This window comes from Carettochelys insculpta, chromosome 1, assembly GCF_033958435.1.
Source record: "Carettochelys insculpta isolate YL-2023 chromosome 1, ASM3395843v1, whole genome shotgun sequence".
NCBI classification, from domain to species: Eukaryota; Metazoa; Chordata; order Testudines; family Carettochelyidae; genus Carettochelys; species Carettochelys insculpta.
Window position 1 is genome coordinate 150,651,487 of NC_134137.1, and position 23,675 is coordinate 150,675,161.

Here is a 23,675-nt window from a genome sequence, read left to right on the forward strand (position 1 = left end):
GCAGCTCCCAGAGCTCCCCCGCTTCCCCCCCCGCCACAGCCTGGAGCCCAAATGGGGACCACTGGATGCCAGGGAAAAAAAGCATGTCCATTTTTCATTTATTTTTCAATCAGTACTTCAGTTACAGACCTGAGCAATGCCTAGTACATCTGATGATAAAATCATAAATGCAGGGACGCTGCTGGCAGGGAGTTCTCTGTAAAGGTTCCTTTGGTCAGGAATGTACTTCCCCTTGATTCACCAGAATGCAATTTATTAACTTACCACGTGTTGCAAAGTCCACGTTTTCTCCCAGCCTTCAGGGCAGGCAGATTAGGAAGAGGGGATAGGGTATTCCACAGTTTCACATGCTGTAAGTATTGACAACACACAGCATCTGTTTGAGTTGCTTAAGCTATTAAGACTTTTTTGTCTGCATGGAATGAGTAAATATAAGTAAATAAATAATGCTTCAGAATTTTAAAAAAAACACTAAGGCTCTGTCTACATTTGCATGTCTCTTTCAAAAGAAGCGTGCAAATGAGGGAAATCAAAATGTCTACACTTGCATCCCTCTTTCGAAAGAAGAAAAGCAGTGTTGACGCAGCTTTTTCAAAAGTAAACCCCATCTTCAAAAGAAGCCTTCTTCCCATAAAAAAGCTCTTTTCAAAGAAGAATATGCAAAGAAGGCACCAGATTTGTAAATCTGCACTTCATCTGCATTTTCGATTTCCCTCATTTGCATGTCTCTTTTGAAAGAGGAATGCAAGTATGTGCACAGCCTAAAAGTGTTATTGGTTGAATCTCCCATAAAACTGTTATTGTAAAAGAGTACACAGCCCTTTGGAGAAATAATGACAGTACACAGATGAGGACATACTTTCCTGGTCCTCTGTAACCCACAGAAACTTATCAAAATCATGGCAGTACCTTAAAGAAGTATGCATCTGGTTAATTGTATGCACTGTAAATAGTCCTATTTACAGCTCATAGAGTATGTTTACACTGCACAGGTGGGATTCTAGCTTCTGTTGTTTAAACATACACAAGCAAACTTTAATGTAGACATACACTTAATGTGCACAAGTAAGCATATTAATAAGTCTTTGTGGGATCAGAACCTTAGTTTGCACAGAGCTAGAAAATGTGTAACAAATCAAAATTTGTCAAATACAAGAACGTGCAGTATTAATTGTTTTATGTTTCTACATAATGAGAAGGGACAAATGAAAATGTTTATTCACAGGGAAACTGCCATTAATCACATTTTGCACAGTCCCCTCAAAAGAGGGATTTTTCATAATTTATGTTACCTAATTTTTCAAGACGAGGAAAAATTGGAAAATACTTTTTTAGACATTTTTCATGTTTTATTCACATTTAACAACCAAACAAGTTTGGAACCTAATTCTACAGCTCGTTAAACATTTTCCAGTTTTTCTTTAAACCTAAAACATGTCAAAATACAAAATAATAAAAGAGTAAAAGGATCTGTTGCATTCTGTATGAAGTATTGACTCACTAAAGCTGCAAAGCAACAAGCTCGTCAATTACGTTCCAAGGATGCCTGATATAATAAATATGAAACTTGTTTATCTGCTTTTTCTGTCAGAACTGTCTTCTTTCTTCAGCATAACAAAGCAGAAGGAAAAATGGGCCAGATTCATACTAGTGCAAGAAGAAGTAAATTACATCACACAGTTAATTCTCTTGCCCCCTCAAAGGATGCATCCTGGAGTAAAGAAGGCATTTTCATGATCACCTTTCACTTGGGATTTTCTGTCATTAGGAAACAGGTTTCACTACACCTGAATACTGCCTTTAAGCTATGTTGGTCCTGTGCATTTTGTATTAGGCCAACCAGGCAACAAGACTCATATAAAAATACAGATTGTTCAAAAATCTAAGAATTTTACCGATTACTCTACTGTACAAAAAAGAAAGGAATACTCATTAGGAGCCATTATGTTCTGCTGCAAGGTGAATTATTTTTACACAAGTTGAACCTCTCTGGTTTGGCACTCGCTCATCCAGTAACATCCATAATGACATGATTTTAGTGAGCTGAACAACCCCTTATCATGGGTGTGGCCAAGTTTCCCATGGTTCCATAAATTTTATTTACAGCCACCAGCCCTGACTCTTAGTGTTCTGTGCTGTTATTTAGCTGTAATGTATCCCTAAATGTCTTCTAACGGCCCAGTGAGCAGTGGAAGTATTGGTAATGCTGCTAGACAATATGTCCTCCTGTGGTCCAGCAAATTCTCTTGTCCAGCATCGGTCACGTCCTGAGGGTGCTGGACTAGAGAGGTTCCACCTGTAACAACAATTTTTACACCTAAAAAGTAATATAGATAGATAGATATATCCAATCATGTTGCCATTATTCCTATAAACAAATCCTTGGAAATAGAATCTGTTATTTTTACTAACCCTTTCCTCCTTAATTACATGTGTATTTGTAGGGCAGCTGTTAGCACTTTTTTATTTTTAGAAGAAAGCATTGAATTCTTTAATTTTGGAGAAAGATGGGATATGAACCACATAAGATGAGCTTTGATGGTTACATTTTAGGTTGACTTACATCATCATTATTAGTTTTACCAGAAAGGGGACAATAGACTGAATACTAGCACCATTTTGATTTAGAGGTATATAGCTTTTTAATTAAAGGGAAATCAAAATATAACACAATACTGTCACAAATTCTGTTTTGGCAGGAGGATTTAGACTATCTACCTATGGTACTAGATGGCCCCTATTACTACAGTATCTGAGTGCTTATCAATTTTAATGTATCGATCATCACAACACCTCTGTGATATTCAGCCAAGACTACAGGACTGTGAACTGCAGCATGTACTAACATGGTATGCTTATGAAGTAGGTGTATTTTAGTTTGCACCCAAAGATCTCCCCTGCTGCAATTCATACCGCATTGTCTGAACTACAAGACTGTGTAGACATTTTCCCCTCCAATGACTTGACCAAGGTCACACAGGAAATCTGTGGCAAGCAGGAAGTTGAATCCAAGCCTCCAAAGTTTCCATTTACCCATTTAACCTGGGTAAATCTGGTCTTCGCTTCAAGGCACATTTATAAGGTGGCACTCTATGCTTAAGAGCCAGACACACAGGTCATCAGGACAGACTAATTTTTCCTTCCATTTCTTCACTTCAGCACCCTCAGTTTAAGGTCCATTTCTCAATATAGTCCACTTAGCCCCACACAGATTTTTCCACTGTCCTCAAAGATTTTAAGGGCAGAAGAGACAATTATGCTCATCTGCTTTGATCTCTTGTACAACACTGGCCAAAAACCCTTCACTCAGTAATTTCTGCATCAAGCCAACAACTTCTGTTTTACCTATTATTTTTTTACAAAGGTAAGCAGGCTTGTCTGGAAGAATGCAAGTGATGGAGAATCCACTATTCCTCTAGGTTAGTATTTCCAATAGTTAATCATTTTCACCATTAAAATTGTCTACTTATAGTGAGTCAACTAATTTAGCTCCAGCTTCCAAACTCTGGATGTGGTTATATCTTTCTCAGATAGCTGTATGATCCACAAAATGTAAGAAATCTCTTTCCCACATAGGCCATGTCTACACTACAGGGTTTTTTCAACAAAACCCAGGTAGCATCCAGATTCCCAAGGCATTCTGTGGACAGTAAATTGACAGAACGCAACATTTTCATTGACAGTCTTATCCCACTCCTCACAAGGCATAAAGCCTCTGTGGGCAGAGATCTGACTATAGAAAGTCTATCTGGAGGTGCTGGGGGGGGCCCTCTGTTGATAGATAGGGCTTCCAGGACACCAGGTAACCCAGTCTGCTGTACTTCTGGTTGGCCATCTTGTCAAGAGAGTGGCTGGGCAGTCCGGCCGCTCTCTGTTGACAGAACAGATCACTTTTGCAATCAGCTTGGCAGTTTCGCTGCGATCTGTTGACAGAAATTTTGTCAGAAGATTTCTTCTTACAAAAACTTCTGCCAACAAATCACTGTAATCTAGACACAGACATAGGTATTTGTAAATTATGGCCAAGTCACCACTCTACCTTCTCAATAAAATAGATTGAAGCCTTTAGTCTCTGAAGACGCAGCATATTTTCCAGACCTCTAGTCATTCTTGTAGTTCTTTTCGGAACCCTTTCCCACTCTTCAATGTACTTTTTGAAATGTGGAGACCAGAAATGGGACAAGCGTTACAATAATGGGCCCACTAATGCCATATACAGAGGCAGAAGTAATGCATGAGGGGTTTAAAGGCAGGTTACGTGAACCCTGCAGCACAGGGCTCCCTGCACTCGCCATCAGTGCAACGCCCCTTTTGGTGAGTGCAGGGGTGGTTCCATCTCTCTCTAAAGCATTGCAGCCCAAGCTTCCTAGTTCACTCTGCTCTCAGGATGAGCCGCTCCAGGGGACGGAGCAGGAACTGCCCCTGCACTCAGCAGAAGTAGTGCAGTGCAGTGCTTTTGCAGGAAGAGGTGGGCAGGGGCGGAGGAGGGCAAGGATAGGGTGGGGATTGTGTGGAGCAGGGCTGAGAGGGGAGGAGCATGGGCAGAACATGGGTGGCCAGGGCACATGTCTGGTGCACTCCCTTGAATTCCCACACTAGTAGTCACCTCTGCATATACAGAGGCATATACACTCCCTATTTCTACCTGATAGTCACTTGCATATGCACCCAAGGATTGCATTTACACTCTCTTAATCAGTATATGACACTGGGACCTCATGTTCAATATGTTATCCCCACTGAATCCACACATGTTGTTCAATGAGCCCACATTACCAATCAATCCACATTGCTCTGCATAATGAGGGCATCTCATTTTTAGTTTTTATTTTAATTTTTCTCTTGAATTTATTGGTTATTATTACTACAACAAAAAACAGGTGAAACTCAGTGGAAAAAAACAATGGAACATTGGGGGAAAAACTACTAGTAATTTTTCTGTGTTTTCAGGTTTATTTTGGTGGCTAGAACAAGAGGAGCAAAGTATTTAGTAGATTAATGCTTTGATAAATGGAATTCCATGTGGTTTGTTCCAGAAGTAAAACAGAACTCAGAACACAATGGCACCACTGAGTTTAAGAAAATAATATATCTCTGCTCCCCAAATAAAACTTTTAATTTGAATAAACAGTTTACTGCTGTAGGCTTTCAACTATTAGCCTGTAAGTCATGTAATGATTGGTCCACTCCATTTACAACACATACTCAACTCCATTCTTTTTTCCTTTAAAAAAATCAAATATTTCCTTATGTTCTGAAAGGCATTCTGATACAGATTTTCATTTTCTTCCAATTTTAGTGTGTCAGATCTTTAAATAGTTATCTGTTAACAGCTTGAAATGTGTATGTGTGGATGTGAGATTCATCAGTATGTATGCATGCACTCACACTTCAGATCTTGCTTGCATGCATGCCTGTTTGTTTATTATGTGTATCTCACAGATTAATACATAGCCTTTGTTCACCAGACAGCGTTGCATATAAGCAAACTAATGTATTTTCATAACACACATATTTCATGCAATTTTTTTTCTAATAAAACACGTTTTTGTATATATTTGAATTAGGGATGTGACAGAGTATCCAGTTACATGGATAACAAATAAGCATCTGCTCATCAGTTAATGCTACCAGTTACTCACAGTCCCCTGCCCTCACGTAAACCGGAAGTGGGTGTACACCCCTCATGCATCACCTTCCCCAACAGGGAAGAGCCCAATCCCCACAGCACGGATAGAAACTGAGCCAGCCTATGCTTGTCCCAGCCTTTTAAAAACAAACCAGCAGTGGTGGGAGTGGGGATAGAAGCTGAGCCAGCCTGCATGCTGGCTCAGCCTTGTAAATGCAACATAAGAACATAAGAATGGCCATACTGGGTCAGACCAAAGGTCCATCCAGCCCAGTATCCCGTCTGCCGACAGTGGCCAATGCCAGGTGCCCCAGAGAAGGAGAACAGAAGACAATGATCAAGTGATTTATCTCCTGCCATCCATCTCCTGCCCTTGTTCTGAAGGCAAGGGCACCATACTTTATCCCTGGCTAATAGCCATTTATGGACCTAACCTGCAAAAATTTATTGAGCTCTTTTTTAAACCCTAATAGAGTCCTGGCCTTCACAGCCTCCTCGGGCAAGGAGTTCCACAGGTTGACTGTGCGCTGTGTGGAGAAAAATTTCCTTTTATTAGTTTTGAACCTACTACCCATCAATTTCATTTGGTGTCCCCTAGTTCTTGTATTATGGGAAAAGGTAAATAATTTTTCTATATTCACTTTCTCCACACCATTCATGATTTTATATACCTCTATCATATCGCCCCTCAATCGCCTCTTTTCCAGACTGAAAAGTCCCAGTCTCTCTAGCCTCTCCCCATATGGGACCCGTTCCAAACCCCTAATCATCTTAGTCGCCCTTTTCTGAACCTTTTCTAATGCCAATATATCTTTTTTGAGGTGAGGAGACCACATCTGCACGCAGTACTCAAGATGTGGGCGTACCATAGTTTTATATAGGGGAAGTATGATATCTTTTGTCTTATTATCTATCCCTTTTTTAATAATTCCTAACATCCTATTTGCTTTACTAACTGCCGCTGCACACTGCGTGGATATCTTCAGAGAACTATCCACTATAACTCCAAGATCCCTTTCCTGATCTGTCGTAGCTAAATTTGACCCCATCATGTTGTACGTGTAATTTGGGTTATTTTTTCCAATGTGCATTACCTTACACTTACCCACATTAAATTTCATTTGCCATTTTGCTGCCCAATCATTCAGTTTGCTGAGATCTTTTTGTAGTTCTTCACAATCCCTTTTGGTTTGACTGTCCTGAACAACTTGGTGTCATCTGCAAACTTTGCCACCTCACTGCTTACCTCATTTTCTAGATCATTGATGAACAAGTTGAACAGCATCGGTCCCAGGACTGACCCCTGGGGAACACCACTAGTTACCCCCCTCCATTGTGAAAATTTACCATTTATTCCAACCCTTTGTTTTCTGTCTTTTAACCAATTCCCGATCCATGAAAGGATCTTTCCTCCTATCCCATGACCGCCTAATTTACATAAAAGCCTTTGGTGTGGGACCGTGTCAAAGGCTTTCTGGAAATCTAGGTATATTATGTCCACTGGGTGCCCCTTGTCCGCATGTTTATTAACCCCTTCAAAGAATTCTAATAGATTAGTTAGACACGACTTCCCTCTGCAGAAACCATGCTGACTTTTGCCCAACAACTTGTGCTCTTTTACGTGCCTTGCAATTTTATTCTTTACCATTGTGTCTACTAATTTGCCTGGTACTGATGTTAGACTTATCGGTCTATAATTGCCAGGGTCTTCTCTAGAGCCTTTTTTAAATATTGGCGTTATATTGGCCGTCTTCCAGTCATTGGGTACCGAAGTGGATTTAAAGGATAGGTTACAAACCACTGTTGTTAACTCCGCAATTTCACATTTGAGTTCTTTCAGAACCCTTGGGTGAATACCGTCTGGTCCTGGAGACTTGTTACTATTCAGCTTATCAATTAACTCCAAAACCTCCTCTAATGTCACTTCAATCTGGGAGAGTTCCTCAGATTTGTCATCTAAAAAGGCCGACTCAGATTTAGGAACCTCTGTAACATCCTCAGCCGTGAAGACTGAAGCAAAGAAATCATTTAATCGCTCCGCAATGGCACTGTCTTCCTGGATTGCTCCTTTTATATCTTTATCGTCCAAGGGCCCCACTACTTTTTAGTGGGCTTCCTGCTTCTAATGTATTTAAAAAACATATTACTATCATTTTTTGAATTTTTGGCTAGCTGTTCCTCAAAATTTTTTTTGGCTTTTCTTACTACATTATGACACTTAATTTGGGAGTGTTTGTGTTCCTTTCTATTTTCCTCACTAGGATTTGACTTCCACTTTTTAAAAGCTGCCCTTTTCTCTCTCACTGCCTTTTTAACATGGCTGTTAAGCCATGGTGGTTCTTTGTTAGGTCTCTTACTGTGTTTTTTTATTTGGGGTATACATTTAAGTTGGGCCTCTAGTATGGTGTCTTTAAACAGTTTCCATGCAGCTTCCAGGGATTTTAGTTTAGTTACTCTACCTTTTAGTTTCTGTTTAACTAGCTTCCTCATTTGAGTGTAATTCCCCTTTTGGAAATTAAATGCCGGAGTGTTTGACCACTGCGGTGTTCTTCCCAACACAGGAATATTAAAAAGTTATTATATTGTGGTCACTATTTCCAAGCGGTCAAGTAACAGTTACCTCTTGGACCAGATCCTGCGTTCCAGTCAGGACTAGATCGAGAATTGACTCTCCCCTTGTGGGTTCCTGTACTAGCTGCTCCAGTTCCTGTACTAGCTGCTCCAGGAAGTCCTGTGACACCTTACAGAGTAGACTGACATATTTTGGAGCATAAGCTTTTGTGGGCAAAGGCCCATTTTGTCAGATGCATGAGCGCTCCACTTGTGCATTTGGCAGGAAGCGGGTCTTTTTCCACAAAAGCTTATGCTCCAAAATATCTGTTAGTCTATAAGGTGCCACAAGATTTCTTGTTTTTGAAGACACAGACTAACTCGGCTACCTCTCTGAAACTTCTAAATGCAGAGCAGCAAGGTGGGAGGGCAGTTAACCAGGTAACTGATGGAAATTTTGGTGGTTACTCGATTACCAGATTACTCACTCTTTAACACCACTAATCTGAATGATAAAAATAAGGGTAAAAATCAGAAAAAAATATTTTTTGTAAAACCCAGGATTTTTCGGTAAAAATTGGTTTATACTGAAAAAGAAGGGACTTACATATAACTGACCTGTATCCATCATTAGCATCGTCTTGCTCTCTACACGCACACATATTGACTCCATCCCACCCCAACAGCCCCATTTCACATCATGCTTTCTCCCCTTTTTCTCCACACCCCTAATTCACCCCATTTCATTTCGGCTTTGAAATGTTAACCAGGGTCTAAAAGTTGAATTTGGTAGGGAGTATTGGTGCATGGGAGGTATCAAATGAGTGGATGGAAGGAACATAAAGGGAAACAGGCTGGTGGCAGAGGAAGAAGACGCACGGGAGCAGTATAAGAGGAATGGGAAAGGAGTATCATTCTAGAATGGTCTTTGGGGTGATATTATAGATTAGCTATGATAGCTCTTCAAGTCATAATAGCTACCAATTTTAATAGTCATCTTTAAAAAATGGCAATTCCATTAAATACAACTTCAATAAAAACAGTCAACTTTGCTCAACCATATAAAAGCCAGGAAATCACTAATTAATGCCTCTCTCAACTCTTGCAATCTATGATTTCACCATCTACAACACATTATCTCTACACCCACATCCCCAACCCCTACCACAGAGGCCTCCTCCCTCCACTTATGTGTACAACATGCAACGTTCTATTCTATTTTAAGTAAGTCCATATACTACGCTAATCAGCTCTGTATCTGATCACTTCCCAGTGGTGCATTAAGTGATATGACTAATACATGTCTTGTGTTTCTTATTGTCGCCCTAGAGCAGAGGTATGGGCAGTGAAATGCTTTGGTTTTGAAATTTTTCAAATGTTACACACATACACATACTCAAAACACACATCTGGACACAGTTACGTGAGAAAAGGCAAATGGGAAAAAATGTGTCTTTGGAGTAGAAGTTGGTGAGGTCTGTCATAATGCAGGGTTCCTATGGAATTCATGGCACAGTCTTGGACCAGCTGCCAAGAAAACTGTCTCCTGCCCAGGCAAGGTATACTTATTATGGAAAGTTTCAGTGTGTCAGAAAACCAAAAATATTGGCCACTCTTCATTCCATAACTTTAGTTGAGCTTTAAGAGACGTTCAGTCCAAGGACCCAAGTGCCTTGAGGATAAGGGCCGAGACCTTGAGCTTGGATTTGATATTCTATAGGTATGGGAAGCCAGTACAGAGTACAGAATACAGGTCTGCTGTGCTCATGATGGTAGCCAATATTACTGAGGAGATGCACTGCAGAGATCTGTACTAGAATCAGACAAATGTATTGCTGAGAGGGACTTTCAGAAGTCATCAATTTGAGCCTCTTGTGCTTAGGTGGGACCAAGTAAACTAGTTGCTTTCAAACCACTGAAGGCCTCTTTTCCAGGAATACTGCTTTGCTGCAGTAATGCACCCAAAAGGTGGTGAGACACAAATAACAGAGGCTAAATAGTTATTCATCAGATGGGATGGTGGCCCCTAGTGCAGCGTTTGTCAATTGGGAGCCATGAGCTGGTTTCATGGGATTCACTGGCATGTAGTGTGGGGGGGATGCAAATGGGGTTTTTGCTTGCTTCCACCCCAAACAGCAGTACATAAGAATGGCCATACTGGGTCAGACCAAAGGTCCATCTAGCCCAGTATCCTGTCTCTCACCTGCCATCCATCTCTAGCTTCTGACAAACAGAGGCTAGGGACACTATTCCTTACCCATCCTGGCTAATAGCCATTAATGGACCTAACTTCCATGAATTTATCTAGCTCTTTTTTAAACCCTGTAATGGTCCTAGCCTTCACAGCCTCCTCTGGCAAGGAGTTCCACAGGTTGATTGTGTGCTGTGTGAAGAATTTCCTTTTATTGGTTTTAAACCTGCTGCCCCTTAATTTCACTTAGTGTCCCCTAGTTCTTACATTATGGGAACAAGTAAATACATTTTCTCTGCTCACTTTCACCACAGTACTCATAATTTTATATACCTCTGTCATATCCCCCCTTAGTCTCCTCTTTTCTAAGATGAAAAGCCCTACCTTCTTTAATCTCTCCTCATAGGGGACCCATTACAAACTCCTAATCATTTAGTTGCCCTTTTCTGAACCTTTTCTAATGCCAATATATCTTTTTTCGAGATGAGGTGACCACATCTGTACGCAGTATTCAAGATGTGGGCGTACCATGGTTTTATATAAGGGCAATAAAATATTCTCCATCTTATTCTCTATCCCTTTTTTAATGATTCCTAAGATTCTGTTTGCTTTTTTGACTCCACTGCACACTGCGTGGATGTTTTCAGAGAACTATCCATGATAACTCCAAGATCTCTTTTCTGATTAGTTGTAGATAAATTGACTCCTATCATATTGTATGTATAGTTGGGATTATTTTTTTTCAATGTGTGTTACTTTAGATTTATCCACATCAAATTTCATTTGCCATTTTGTTGCCCAAATCACTCAGTGTTGTGAGATCTTTTTGAAGTTCTTCACAGTCTTCTTTTGCCTTAACTATCTTTGAGCAGTTTAGTATCATCTGCAAACTTTGCCACCCCACAGTTTACCCCATTCTCCACTTTATTTATGAATAAGTTGAATAGGAATGGTCCTAGGACTGACCCTTAGGGAGCGCCACTAGTTTCCCCTCTCCATTCTGAAAATTTACTATTTAATCCTACACTTTGTTTCCCGTCTTTTAACCAATTCTCAATCCATAAAAGGTCTTCCCTCTTATCCCATGACAACTTAACTTACATGAGAGCCTTTGTTGAGGGACCTTGTCAAAGGCTTTCTGGAAATCTAAGTGCACTATATCTACTGGATCCCCCTTGTCCACATTTTTGACCCCCTCTAATAGATTAATAAAACACAATTACCCTTTACAGAAACCATGTTGACTTTTGCCCAGCAAATTATGTTCTTCTCTGTGTCTGAAAATTTTATTATTTACTATGATTTCAACTAGTTTGCCCAGTACCAGGATTGCTTCTAGAGTCCTTTTTAAACATTGGCATTACATTAGTTAACTTCCAGTCATTGGGTACAGAAGGTGATTTAAAAGACAGGTTACAAACCACAGTTAACAGTTCTGCAGTTTCACATTTGAGTTCTTTCAGAACTCTTGGGTGAATGCTTTCTGTTAAATTTGTCAATTAGTTCCAAAACCTCCTCTAATGGCACCTCAATCTTGGACAACTCATCAGATTTGTCACCTACAAAGGATGGCTCAGGTTTGGGAATTTCTCTAGCCTCCTCAGACGTGAAGACTGAAGCAAAGAATTCATTTAGACTACATGTACACTTACCAGAGAAGATCAACCGCTCTGGTTCACACGTATGTGAAATGGTGTGTTCCAGGGTCAGTGTCAACCCTGGAACTCTTCCTGAGCCACTTGGTAGTAAAGAAGGTCGATGGGAGGAGTGCTGCCGTCGACCTTTTGCCATGAGGATGGGCACAAAAGTCGACGGCTGCAACGTCAATTTTTGGTATACAATTAGCATACCAAAAATCACGTAGTAGCTGTTGACCTTCAAGGTAAGTCTAGATGCAGCCTTAGTTTCTCCACAATGACTTTATCATCTTTGAGTGCTCCTTTTGCATCTTGACCATCTGGGGGCCCACTGGTTGTTTAGCAGGCTTCCTGCTTCTGATGTACTTAGAAAGCATTTTGAAAATCCTTTTAAAAATGTCTTTTTATCTCTCGCTGCTTCTTTTACTTAGCTGTTAAGCCACGGTGGTTCTTTCTTGGGTCTCCCACTATGTTTTTTAATTTGGGGTATACATTTAAGTTGAGCCTCTTTTATGGTGTCTTTGAAAAGTTTCTATGCAGCTTGCAGGGATTTTACTTTAGTCACTGTACCTTTTAATTTGCTTAACTATCCTAATTTTTGTATACTTCCCCTTTCTGAAATTAAATGCCACAGTGCTGGACTGCTAAGACGTTCTTCTCACCGAAGGAATGTTAAATGTTATTATGTTATGATCCCTATTTACAAGAGGTCCTGTTACAGTTACCTCTTGGACCAGATCAGAACTAAATCAAGAATTGCCTCTCCCCTTGTGGATTCCTGTACCAGCTGCTCCAAGAAGCAGTCATTTAAGGTATCCAGAAATTTTATCTCTGCATCTTGTCCTGAGGTGACATGTACCCAGTCAATATGTGGATAATTGAAATCCCCTATTGTTATTGAGTTTTTTATTTTGATTGCCCCTCTAATCTCCCTTAGCATTTCATAGTCACTATCACTGTCCTGGTCAAGTGGTTGATAATATATCCCTACTTCTATATTCCTATTTGATCATGGAATTTCTGTCCATAGACATTCTGATTTGTCTGAGATTTTTAACAAATATTATTGGTTGCTGACATAAAAAACACTAAGGCCTGAAAACATCCTCTCTGGAGGGTTCAGTCCCATCTTTCTAACTAAGACTCCAATTCTGCAAACACCCACGTACTTAACTTTATTACAGCAAGTGTTACTGGAACTACTCACAGTAGAAGAGCTAAGCAGCTACATTAACTGTTTGCAGGATAAGGCTCTCAGGATAGACCCCATATTGCACGGGTGGGGAACATTTCTTGGGTCAGGGGCTACTGACCCACAGAAAAAATCAGCTGGAGGACACATACAAGTGAGAAAAAAATATCCACGCTCCTCCAACTGAGAAGCAGAAATAAAAGACATAGAGCCTACAGGGACTGGAGCTAGTGGGTATTCGTGAGCCACCCTAGTCTGATTTGCAGCAGTGCTGAACATTCTCACCTTCCAGTGAAGCCAACAGGTGCAGGTTTTCAGCACCCCAGAAAATGTGGAAGGGCAGACTTGTGGTTAAGGTGTTACCTTGGCAGGTCTGTTCCCAGTTCCCTGCTTTGCCACAACTTTCTCTCTAACACAGCCTCTCTGTGCCCGAGTTCCTCAGCTGTTCAGTGGCAATAACATAACTTCCCTGCCTCACAGGGGTATTGTGGGTATTGTATGGAAGTCTGGTGGGGATTCAACCACTCCATCAAAGTGGCCAAGTAAACTTGCCTGCCCTTCAAGGTAGACAACCTGGCCCTTCGAGAACAACAAGAAGTCCTGTGGCACCTTATAGACTAACAGATATTTTGGAGCACATTTTGGGAGCATAGCCCCAAAATATCTGTTAGTCTATAAGGTGCCACAGGACTTCTTGTTGTTCTCAAAGATACAGACTAACACAGCTACCTCTGTGATATTTGCAACCTGGCCCTTGGTCACTAAAGTTTTCTGGAACATTTCTGACAATGGAAGTGGAGTATGTGAAGATAGAGGGATTAGAACAGCATTTCTTAACTTTTTTGAACCCACAGAACAAACAACAGTATTTTTTACCTGGAACACCTGAGAGCATAGCCACCTAGCTAAGGTAGCGCATACACCACATATTTTTGCTAGTTGATATGCTGCTGTATAGATAGGAGAAGAAGATTAGAGGAATAGGGAGGCTAGAAGATTGCTTATCAACCTTGCTGTGCTGCCAGACTACTACCACTGTCATGAGATGTAGAAATAAAATTATGGTTCAGTATTTTCCATTACCGTTATCATTGTAAAATGGTTATTTACTGTAGAACTTTGAATTATTTTTCCAAACACTTGTGGCAGACCAGTGAGCTGTTCACAGAACACCAGTGTTCTGCAGAACATAGTTTAAGAAACACTGCACTAGAGTGGGAGGTTTGGGGACTGGCCTGGGGCAGGGGTCTGTGATGTGCAGCTCTGGAGCCGCATGCAGCTTTTCAAGGACTTCTTTGTGGCTCTCAGCCTTATAGCTGCAAAAAAAAAAAAACAAACCCAAAAAATACAAAAAAAAACCTCTCTCCCTATTGTTTTAGATAAATGGTGAACGTCTACAAGCTCAAAAACAACTCAAACAGCTCAAAAACAACCCAGACATTATAATCAAACCAGCTGACAAAGGGCGTGCTGTTGTCATTGAATAAGTCAGACTATGAACAGGAGGCAGCCAGACAACTCTCCAACACCACATTTTACAGACCTCTCTCCGCTGATCCCACTTTGGAATTCCAAAGGAAATTACAAAAACTACTTAAGGAACTCCCTGCTGCTACTTGGGACCTCATTCACTCAGACACACCATCTGAGCCCCAGCCTGGATCAGTCTATTTACTTCCCAAAATCCACAAACCTGGAAACCCCGGACGCCTTATCATTTCAGGTATTGGCACCCTTACCACTGGACTATCCAGTTACGTGGACTCCCTCCTCTAACCCTATGCCACCAACACTCCCAGCTATCTCTGAGATATCACTGAGTTCCTGAGGAAATTGCAAAACATCGGAAAAGTTCCTGACAATGCCATCCTTGCCACAATGGATGTAGAGGCTCTGTACACTAAGGCCACGTCTACACGTGCCGGCTACTTCGAAGTAGCCGCGCCAACTTCGAAATAGCGCCCGTCACGGCTACACGTGGCGGGCGCTATTTCGAAGTTGACATTGACGTAAGGCGGCGAGACATCGAAGTCGCTATCCCCATGAGGGGATGGGAATAGCACCCTACTTCGACGTTCAACATCGAAGTACGGAACGTGTAGCCGTTGTGTGTCCCGCAACATCGAAATAGCGGGGTCCGCCATGGCGGCCATCAGCTGAGGGGTTGAGAGACGCTCTCTCCAGCCCCTGAGCTCGATGGTCGCCGCGTGCAGCAGCCCCTTAAAGCTCCCCGCCCCCTGCCTTCCTGTGCAGGAAGCCGAGAGCGCGTGCAGGCGGCAGCACAGCCACGCGGCCAGCCTGCACGCTTCTCTGCAGCCACAAGAAACCCCCAGCGCTGCGATGGCCGCCCCCCAGCCCCCTAAGCGCCCGCAGGGGACCCCCCGCAAGGGGAGCCAGGGCTCCCAGACCGGCAGCCAGTCTGGGAAGCGGCAGCAGGGCCCCTCCTGGACGGAGGCCGAGCTTTGGGACCTGCTGGGGCTCTGGAGTGAGGACGAGGTGCTCCAGGTAATGGGGAGCAAGAGGCGGAAAGCGGATGCGTTTGCTTGGCTGGCTGAGGGCCTGGCCGCCCGGGGTCACCCTGCCCGCACTCCTGACCACATCAGGAGTAAGGTGAAGGAGCTGTGGCAGGGTTACGCCCGGGCCCGGGATGCGGCCGGCCGATCTGGGGCCGCCCCCGTCACTTGCCCCTTTTACAGGGAGTTCAGGGCCATCCTGGGCCCCCGGCACACCTCCTCCCCTCCGGCCACTCTTGATACCTCAGCCGACGAGCCCCAGCAGGCCCCGGAGGCGGAGTCCACCCTGGAGGTAAGCCCCGCACCCCAGGGCCCCCCCCAGGAGCCTCCCCTGGGGCACCGGAGGAGGAGGAGGAGGGGGAGTCCTCCTCCAGCAACGCGGGGCTCCAAATAATCCTACCATCACGGAGCTCCAACAGGGCGTCCGCCCACCGGGTGTCCCACGACCGTGGGAGTGGACCATCAGGTATGTACCCCCGCGGTGCACGGGGTTGAGGGGCGGGGGTAATAGATATGACCAGGGCCCTCCCCATGCCCAGATGACCATGTCCCCAAAGACAGAAGAGTGCATCAGCCCCTGCCCCCACAGCACGACAGTGCCATGCTCCATCCCTGGGGATGGGGGGAGCGGAACCTAGGGTCCCCCGGGGGTAGGGGGCAGGATACCCATCAGCAGCAGCAGCAGCAGCATCTCCCAGGGACGGGGATGGGGAACCAGCAGCAGAGGGGTGGGGGGACAAGGGCCACGGCTCGGGGCCCACACTAATGACTGTCTCCACTCTTCTTCCCCCCGTGTTCCGCAGCTGCACCATTGGAAGGACCAGAGAGCGCCGGCAAGGTGTCAGTGGTCCCGGAGAGCCCACCGGGGCATGGTGGTGTCCCCCACAGGAATCTCCTGCTGGGGGATGTAGGTCCCCACCTCCAGCCGGCGGCACAGGCCCAAGTTCCGGAATACCCGGGCATCCTGGGTGCTGCCAGGCCAGCCCACATATATGTCCAGGAAGCGGCCCCGGCTGTCCACCAAGGCCTGCAGGACCACTGAGTGGTAGCCCTTCCGGTTTAGGTAGCGTCCTCCACTGTGCTCCGGGGCGCGGATGGGGATGTGGGTCCCATCCAGAGCCCTGAAGCAACTGGGGAAGCCCAGGGTGGCAAAGCCCACGACGGCGGCATCCAGGTCCCCAAGCCTCACGAGCCCGTGGAGGAGCAGGGCATTGATGGTGTGGACGACGTGCAGGGGAAGCACATGGGAGAGCACCAGTGAGGGGTTTGCAGGGTGTTTGTGGCCCTCCCCTGCCAGGGCCCCCCTCCCCTCCCCTGCCAGGGCTGCCACCCCCTCCCCCCATGGGTCCTCTTACCTCCATGAGGACAGCCCCGACACCAAACTGCTGGCCCACGGATCGGTAGCTGTCTGGAGTGGCCAGCTTCCAGACAGCGATGCCGACCCGTTTCTCCACACTGAGGGCACGCTGCATGAAGGTGTCCTGGTGCCTCAGTGCGGGGGTGAGCCACTGGCATAGCTCCAGAAATGTCTGCTGGCTCATGCGAAAGTTCCTGAGCCAGCGGTCGTCGTCCCACTCTCCCAGCACCAGCCGCTCCCACCAGTCGGCGCTCATGGGGTAGCTCCACAGCCGGCGGCGTGTGAGGTGGCGGGGGTGGGGGGCGGAGTGCTGCAGGGTTTGCGGTTGCTTCCTCCTCTCCTGTGGGCAGCTCCTCCTCTGTGGCTAGGATGTGATCAGCTGCCTCCTGCATGGCATGGAGCAGGGCGAGCACTGCTCCTGCAGGGGCGGCTGTGTGGACCTCTGGCTGCTGCTGCTGCTGCTGCTGCTGGGGGTCCATGACTGCGTCACTTGAGGTGTGCATGCCTATGGCTTTGCAGACCGTGTGCTGTGCAGGCTGAGTGTGTCTGGGAGCAGCTAGCTGTTGCCCCGGAAGCGCTAGTCCGCCCTGTGACCCTGTCTGCAGCTGTTCCTGGCACCCTTTTTTCGATGTGTGCTACTTTGGCGTGTAGATGCTCCCTCGCAGTGCCTATTTCGATGTGGTGCTGCCCAGCGTCGACGTTGAACGTCGACGGCACCAGCCCTGAAGGATGTGTAGACGTTATTCATTGAAATAGCCTATTTCGATGTTGCTATATCGAAATAAGCTATTTTGATGTAGCGTGCACGTGTAGACGTAGCCTAATATTCCACACAAAGATGGATTACAAGCTATCAGGAATACCATCCCTGATGTCACCACAGCCACTCTGGTGTCTGACCTCTGTAACTTTCTTCTCACCCACAATTATTTCCGATTTGGGAACAATTTATACCTCCAGATTAGTGGAACTGCTATGGGCACCTGCATGGCCCCACAATACCCTAATATATTTATGGTTGACCTGGAACAAAAATTCCTCAGCTCTCATCCCCTCCTACCTCTCCTCTACTTAAGATACACTGATGACATCTTTATGATTTGGACCCATGGTATAGAGACCCTAGAAGAATTCCACAGAGACTTTAACAATCTGCACCCCACCATCAACTTATGCCTCCATTACTCCACGCGAGAGACGCATTTCCTGGACACTACAGTACAAATCAAGGATGGCCTGATCAGTACCACACTGTACCGGAAACCCACTGATTGCTATACTTACCTACACCCTTCTAGCTTCCATCCTGCACACATAACTAGATCCATTGTTTACAGTCAAGCCCTTAGGTGTGGTTGCATTTGCTCTGATCCTACTGACAGAGACCAAAAACGACAAGATCTTTACCAAATATTAATAAACCTGGATTACCCACCAGGAGAAATAAAAAAAACAAATTGATAGGACCGGACAAATACCCAGAGACCAGCTACTCCAAGATAGGCCCAAAAAGCCAAGAACAGAACACCACTGGTCATCACCTACAGCCCCCAACTCAAACCACTGCAACGAATTATTAAAGACCTACAACCTATCCTTAATCAGGATGCCACACTCCAGAAGGCCCTAGGTGACAGGCCCGTTCTCTCCTAGGCTGCTTCTACACAGGCCACTTCCTTCAGAAGTGGCATGCTAATACAGGGAGCAGAAGATGCTAATGAGGGGCAGAGGCAAATTCCCCACACCTCATTAGCACATCATCACCTGATTTGGAGTCCAGAAGACCATTCTTCCGGACTCCAAAAGACGCTGTGTAGAAGCGCAGCCCTTGCTGGCAAGGAGGGGGGTTCCGGAAGGAAGTCACCCCTTCTTCCCAAAACTTTTTGGGATTTTTGGGAAGAAGGGGCCACTGGAACAAGGCCTTCCTTCCGGAAGCACCCTCCCCCCCGGCGGCAGCGCTTCTACACAGCATTTTGGAGTCCAGAAAAACTGTCTTCCAGACTCCAAATCACGTGACGTTATGCGAATGAGGTGCAGGAATTTGCATCCGTGCCTCAGTAGCATCTTTCGCTCCCTGTATTAGCATGAAACGGCCATAATGTGCGAGGAAATAGAATAGGGAAAAAGTTTGTGCACGTCCTGCAGTAATCAAGGGTCCATTCCAAACCACTGCGTGCGCGCTGTGCTTAACCTAGGGGTTACACAAAGTGCGGTCTGACATTATTGAGCAAGGCCCCTCTGGTGTTCACATGCATTGGGGCTCCTGAAGGGCTGAGTTTGTTACCGACCTGGAGAAAAGGCTCTTGCCCACCCCCCCCGGCCCAGTGAGAGCCTGCACCCCGCACGCCAGGGGCAGACAGGCAGCTCTGCCCCGGAATCCCTTCCTTGCCCCCAGGCGCCCCCGAGTGACCGGAAGGGCTTGTAGAGAGCGCTCCAAACCTGTCCAAGCCGGCGGCGCCTCCCCGCCCCAGCGGCAGCACCGCCGCCTCCGCGTGCTCCGGGCACGTCCCGCTCCGCTCCGGCGGGGGCCGCTGGCGCGCTGAGGCGCTGGGCCGGCGGCAGGCGGGGCGGGAAGGGGCCGGCGCGGCCGGAGCACCGCAGAGCCGCGCCGGGGAGGCGGGGGCACCTTTCCCCCTTCGGCGGCACCGCCCCCTCGCTCCCCGCAGCACCGCAGCCCCCGCCCCATGGAGCAGGGAGCCGCGGGGGCGGCCGGGCTCCTCATGCCCCTCAGCGACGCCGAGCAGCAGCGCTACTCCGAGCTCTTCGCGCTCTGCTGCCCGCCGCCTCCGCCCGAGGGGGGCCCGGCTCCGGCCCCAGCCGCCGCGGCCGGCAAAGTGGGCGACCTGTTCCGGGCATCGCAGCTCCCCGCCGATACGCTGCACCAGGTGGGTGAGCCGGGAAGCGCGGGGGCGGCTTGCAGCCCTGCTGTGCCGGGCGGGCACGTGGGGTCCCAGCCCTTGTGCCCACTGCAGGGGGAGGAGGGGGTGTCTCTCAGCTGATTGCCCTACCCGGCGTGGGTGTATCAGCTTCACCCTGGGGAGAAAGTTCCCTCTGTTTCGTGTTCTTGTTTGTGCCACCCTTGCGCGCCTGTCTTCTCTCCCCCCTCCCCGCCTCCTGTTCGTGCTTCAGCGCGAAGCAGAGACGCCCGTAGGTTCAAGCAGCCAAGGGACACCTCTTGAAACAGTTAGGCATATAAGTGTAGCATTTTCCCTGGGCTCTTCGTTAAACCCCCATCAGAGGGTGAAAGTATCTGGAGGGCTGGATGGGGAATTTTAGTTGTGTAACAATCCCCACCACCTCACCGCCCCCAAACAAACAAAAAACAGCCACAATTTTTTTTGGTCGTGGTCCAGTGTCTTTGAAAGAAAGAAAGAAAAGTGGGTTTAGGTTTTTGATGAGTAACACTGGTAAAACTGTTGCTCTGTCTTATTGCTTTTGAAAATGGTTAGCATGTTCTGAATTTACCTATCCAGAGACTTTAGTAGTTACGAGTTTTTGTTGAATTTGTATATTCTTTTTAACCAGCTAATGTTTAATGCGTTGTAAGTGCTAAATAATCTGAATATTTATTATTATTCCAATTCAGAGATTTTCAACTGCAATTTTAATTGGAACAAATGTTGCTGCATCTGACGAAGCGGGTCTTTGCCCACAAAAGCTTATGATCCAAAATATCTGTTAGTCTATACGCTGCCACAGGACTCCTTGTTTTTGAAGATACAGACTAATTATGCTACCCCTCTGATATTTAACTGAATTGTATCAGAGAGGTAGCTGTGTTAGCCTGTATCTTTGAGAACAAGTCGTCTTGTGGCACCTTATAGATTAACAGGTATTTTGCAGTGTCAGCTCTGGCCCTCCCTCTTACTGGGACCCCACTCTTTAAATACCCCTTTGAAACGCACAACCCCCACTCATGCATCTGGTGGAGCGGGTCTTTGCCCAGGAAAGCTTATGCTCCAAAATATTTGTTGGTCTATAAGGTGCCACAAGACTTCTTGTTGTTAACTGAATTGGAGTATTTGGCAACTTTGGCAGTTTATCCCCTCTTCCTCTGCTTTTTTCAGTAGTCAGTAGACAACTTGAAACAAATTAGTGTCCCATTAACTGTTGAAGTTATGTATTCAGTTGAGGACTGTTTAGTAGTTTGCCGTATAATTTTCTATTACCATCTCTAAAAATATTGTATCAGTAAACTTTACACCATCACAAACGTACATGGCATTGTTGGGGGCAGCCATGTATTTAAAATGGTTTGGCAGTTGCAGATGTGTAATGTTAACATTTTAAATCTGCATTAATCTGTTTTGTAATATTATTATAGTTCAGCTGCTGCTGCTTCGTGTTCTAGGTGTTTACAAAATGGTAGTGGGTGATGTAAACTCTTTGTGTTATTTGTGCATCAGTGTACATGAATTGCCACTTGAGATCCCTTGGCATAAATGCAAGATTGTTACCTTTCGAGGGATATATGCAATGTTTTTTATTTTTACATTGACTGTGATTTTAAACAAATTAAGTATTATCATAAATTTCATTACACATATTCTTAAATCTGCTTTGGTTACCAGTATAAATACAGTAAAAGCCATGTTATACAAAACTTGAATAACTGGCATGCTCAGCCAGGGCCAGCTGCTGAGTTGGTGGAGCAGGGCCAGTGGGAGAGGGCCTGGCTGCCCAGGCCAGGCCAGCAGAGAGGCTACTTTGAATAACCATCACGTTTTATTTTCTGGCATCCCCTGTTATCTGGACATACCAGATTATAACGTTTGTACTGTATAATAAAATGTTTGTATTCCAAGGTTTATATATATAGTGTATATTTTGTTCTGGAATTGTCATCAAAATATATGTAAATACAAACAGCGCACAATGCTTTCAAGTGATGAAATTGCCGTATGTGCCCTGAGCAAGTCTTAATTCTTCTTTTTCATCTGTAGGGTAGTAATGTAACTCTGTGTAGTAGCACACTTCTGCTAACAATAAACTTAACCTAGGAAGAAAAACACTGAATTTGTATTTTGTCAGGAATTTCAGAAATGTTGTTATACAGAAACCCTGCTTATACATCAAACAGAAACAAATAGTGACGTCACACTAGTTGACATACAGGTATAACTGGCTAAGGCCTGCAGGGACTAAACTTCTGTCTCTTCTCCCTGGAAACAGACAGGTCTTCTCTTAAGGAGCATATAATTTGGATTTACATAATGTGCAGGTAAGTGATTCTGAATTACTATAGGGGAAATTACTTCCATGACCAGATGCCCTACACTGTTCCAGATGGTACTTACTAATAATATCCAGAGGAAAAATATTATCAGTCACTATAGTACCACTGTTGGGATTCAGAGTATATCTAAACTGCATACTCATCGTGGTGTGTAGAGTACATAGACGCTGGGTCTACACGTTCCCCTTCTTTTCGAAAGGGGCATATTAATGAGCAGGTTCGAAATATGCTAATGAGGTGCTGCAATGAATAATGGTGGCTGCGGCGATTTGTGCGCCGCCTGCGGAGACGGGACCTTCCAAAAGGATTCCCCCCAGTTTTTGGAAGGTCCCGTCTTCACGGGCAGCGTGGGATTCAAAAAGCCGTACTTTCGGATCGCCGCAGCTGCCATTATTCATTCATTGCAGTGCCTCATTAGCATATTTCGAACCTGCTCATTAACATGCCCCTTTCAAAAGGAAGGGGAACGTGTAGACCCAGCCAAAATATATAGCCTTCTCATGCCTCTCCCTGCTCACGGGTGTAACTTATAAATGGTGTGGCACTGCTTGGGTGAGTAGAATACAGACACACCAGTACCTTAGGGTGTGTAACCTGCATGGCATTCTATGCTGCAAAACAGTGCCTCCCCCTGTCCACACTGGTAGTTTTCAGCATTGCCTCCTGCTGCCTCCCCACTTCCAGAGTCCTTTGCTGTCATGTGTAGCTACACACCACCTTGTGGATGCAACCTGTGTTTTGCTGCAATGTATTGCTACAAGTTTCCTGCACGCTACCTGCTGCCAGTGTAGACAAGGCCAAAGTGTTTTTGGATTTGCCATGATTGAGTGTGGCTCCTTATCACCCACCTGATTCTAAGTTCCGAGTCCAGGCCTTAAATTTACTAACATTTTGGAAAGAAGAAAGAGTTTCAAACAAGAAAGAATGCTTAAGGAACTTGTTTTTAAAAGGAAGACTGGATTGGTTATCTTCTAGTTATTAATATAAATCAAGTCTGTTGGTGGTTTTTCTTAATGTGGTTTAACTCCATAGCTTGAATTTTAGCATAGTGTATTAGCACTGTATTTGTTATAGTATTGCATGCTTTTTCATACCCTGGCATGTAAATGCAGCTGGCAATATTCTGTGATTTTTACTTGTTTGTTTTAGAATTCCTTCCGTGTCCTTATGAGGTATATAAATAAATCTCCCTGCACAGTGTTCCCTGTAAGCTGAGTGCTTGGGCAGCTGCCCAGAAGAGAGTCAGGTGCCGCTCAGCTCACCAGCAGAGCTCCCACAGCCGGCAGCGTGTGTTTCTATTGTATTGCACTTCCGCACGTGCCTTGGCGGATGTTACAAACTTTGTTCTGCTTATGGATAATAAAAATTAG

The 23,675-nt window shown here is 45.2% G+C and overlaps 1 protein-coding gene and 1 long non-coding RNA gene across 6 annotated transcripts in view; one reads left to right on the forward strand and one right to left on the reverse strand.

The window, feature by feature from the left end:
* Window positions 1-19,570, reverse strand: part of LOC142012821 (uncharacterized) — a 29,597-nt gene extending 10,027 nt beyond the window's left edge. Inside the window, exon 1 of the long non-coding RNA XR_012645474.1 lies at window positions 19,509-19,570. This is a non-coding gene — a long non-coding RNA (uncharacterized LOC142012821). The remainder of the gene's footprint in view (window positions 1-19,508) is intronic.
* Window positions 19,559-23,675, forward strand: part of REPS2 (RALBP1 associated Eps domain containing 2) — a 167,383-nt gene continuing 163,266 nt past the window's right edge. For 2 of the 5 annotated variants that reach the window (XM_074993679.1, XM_074993707.1), the window contains exon 1: window positions 19,565-19,954. In XM_074993679.1, coding sequence (XP_074849780.1) covers window positions 19,754-19,954 — 201 coding nt within the window. In that variant the 5' untranslated portion in view covers window positions 19,565-19,753. Of the gene's footprint in view, window positions 19,955-23,675 lie in introns of all 5 variants that reach the window. The other 3 variants (XM_074993718.1, XM_074993698.1, XM_074993688.1) reach the window with 3 other exon arrangements.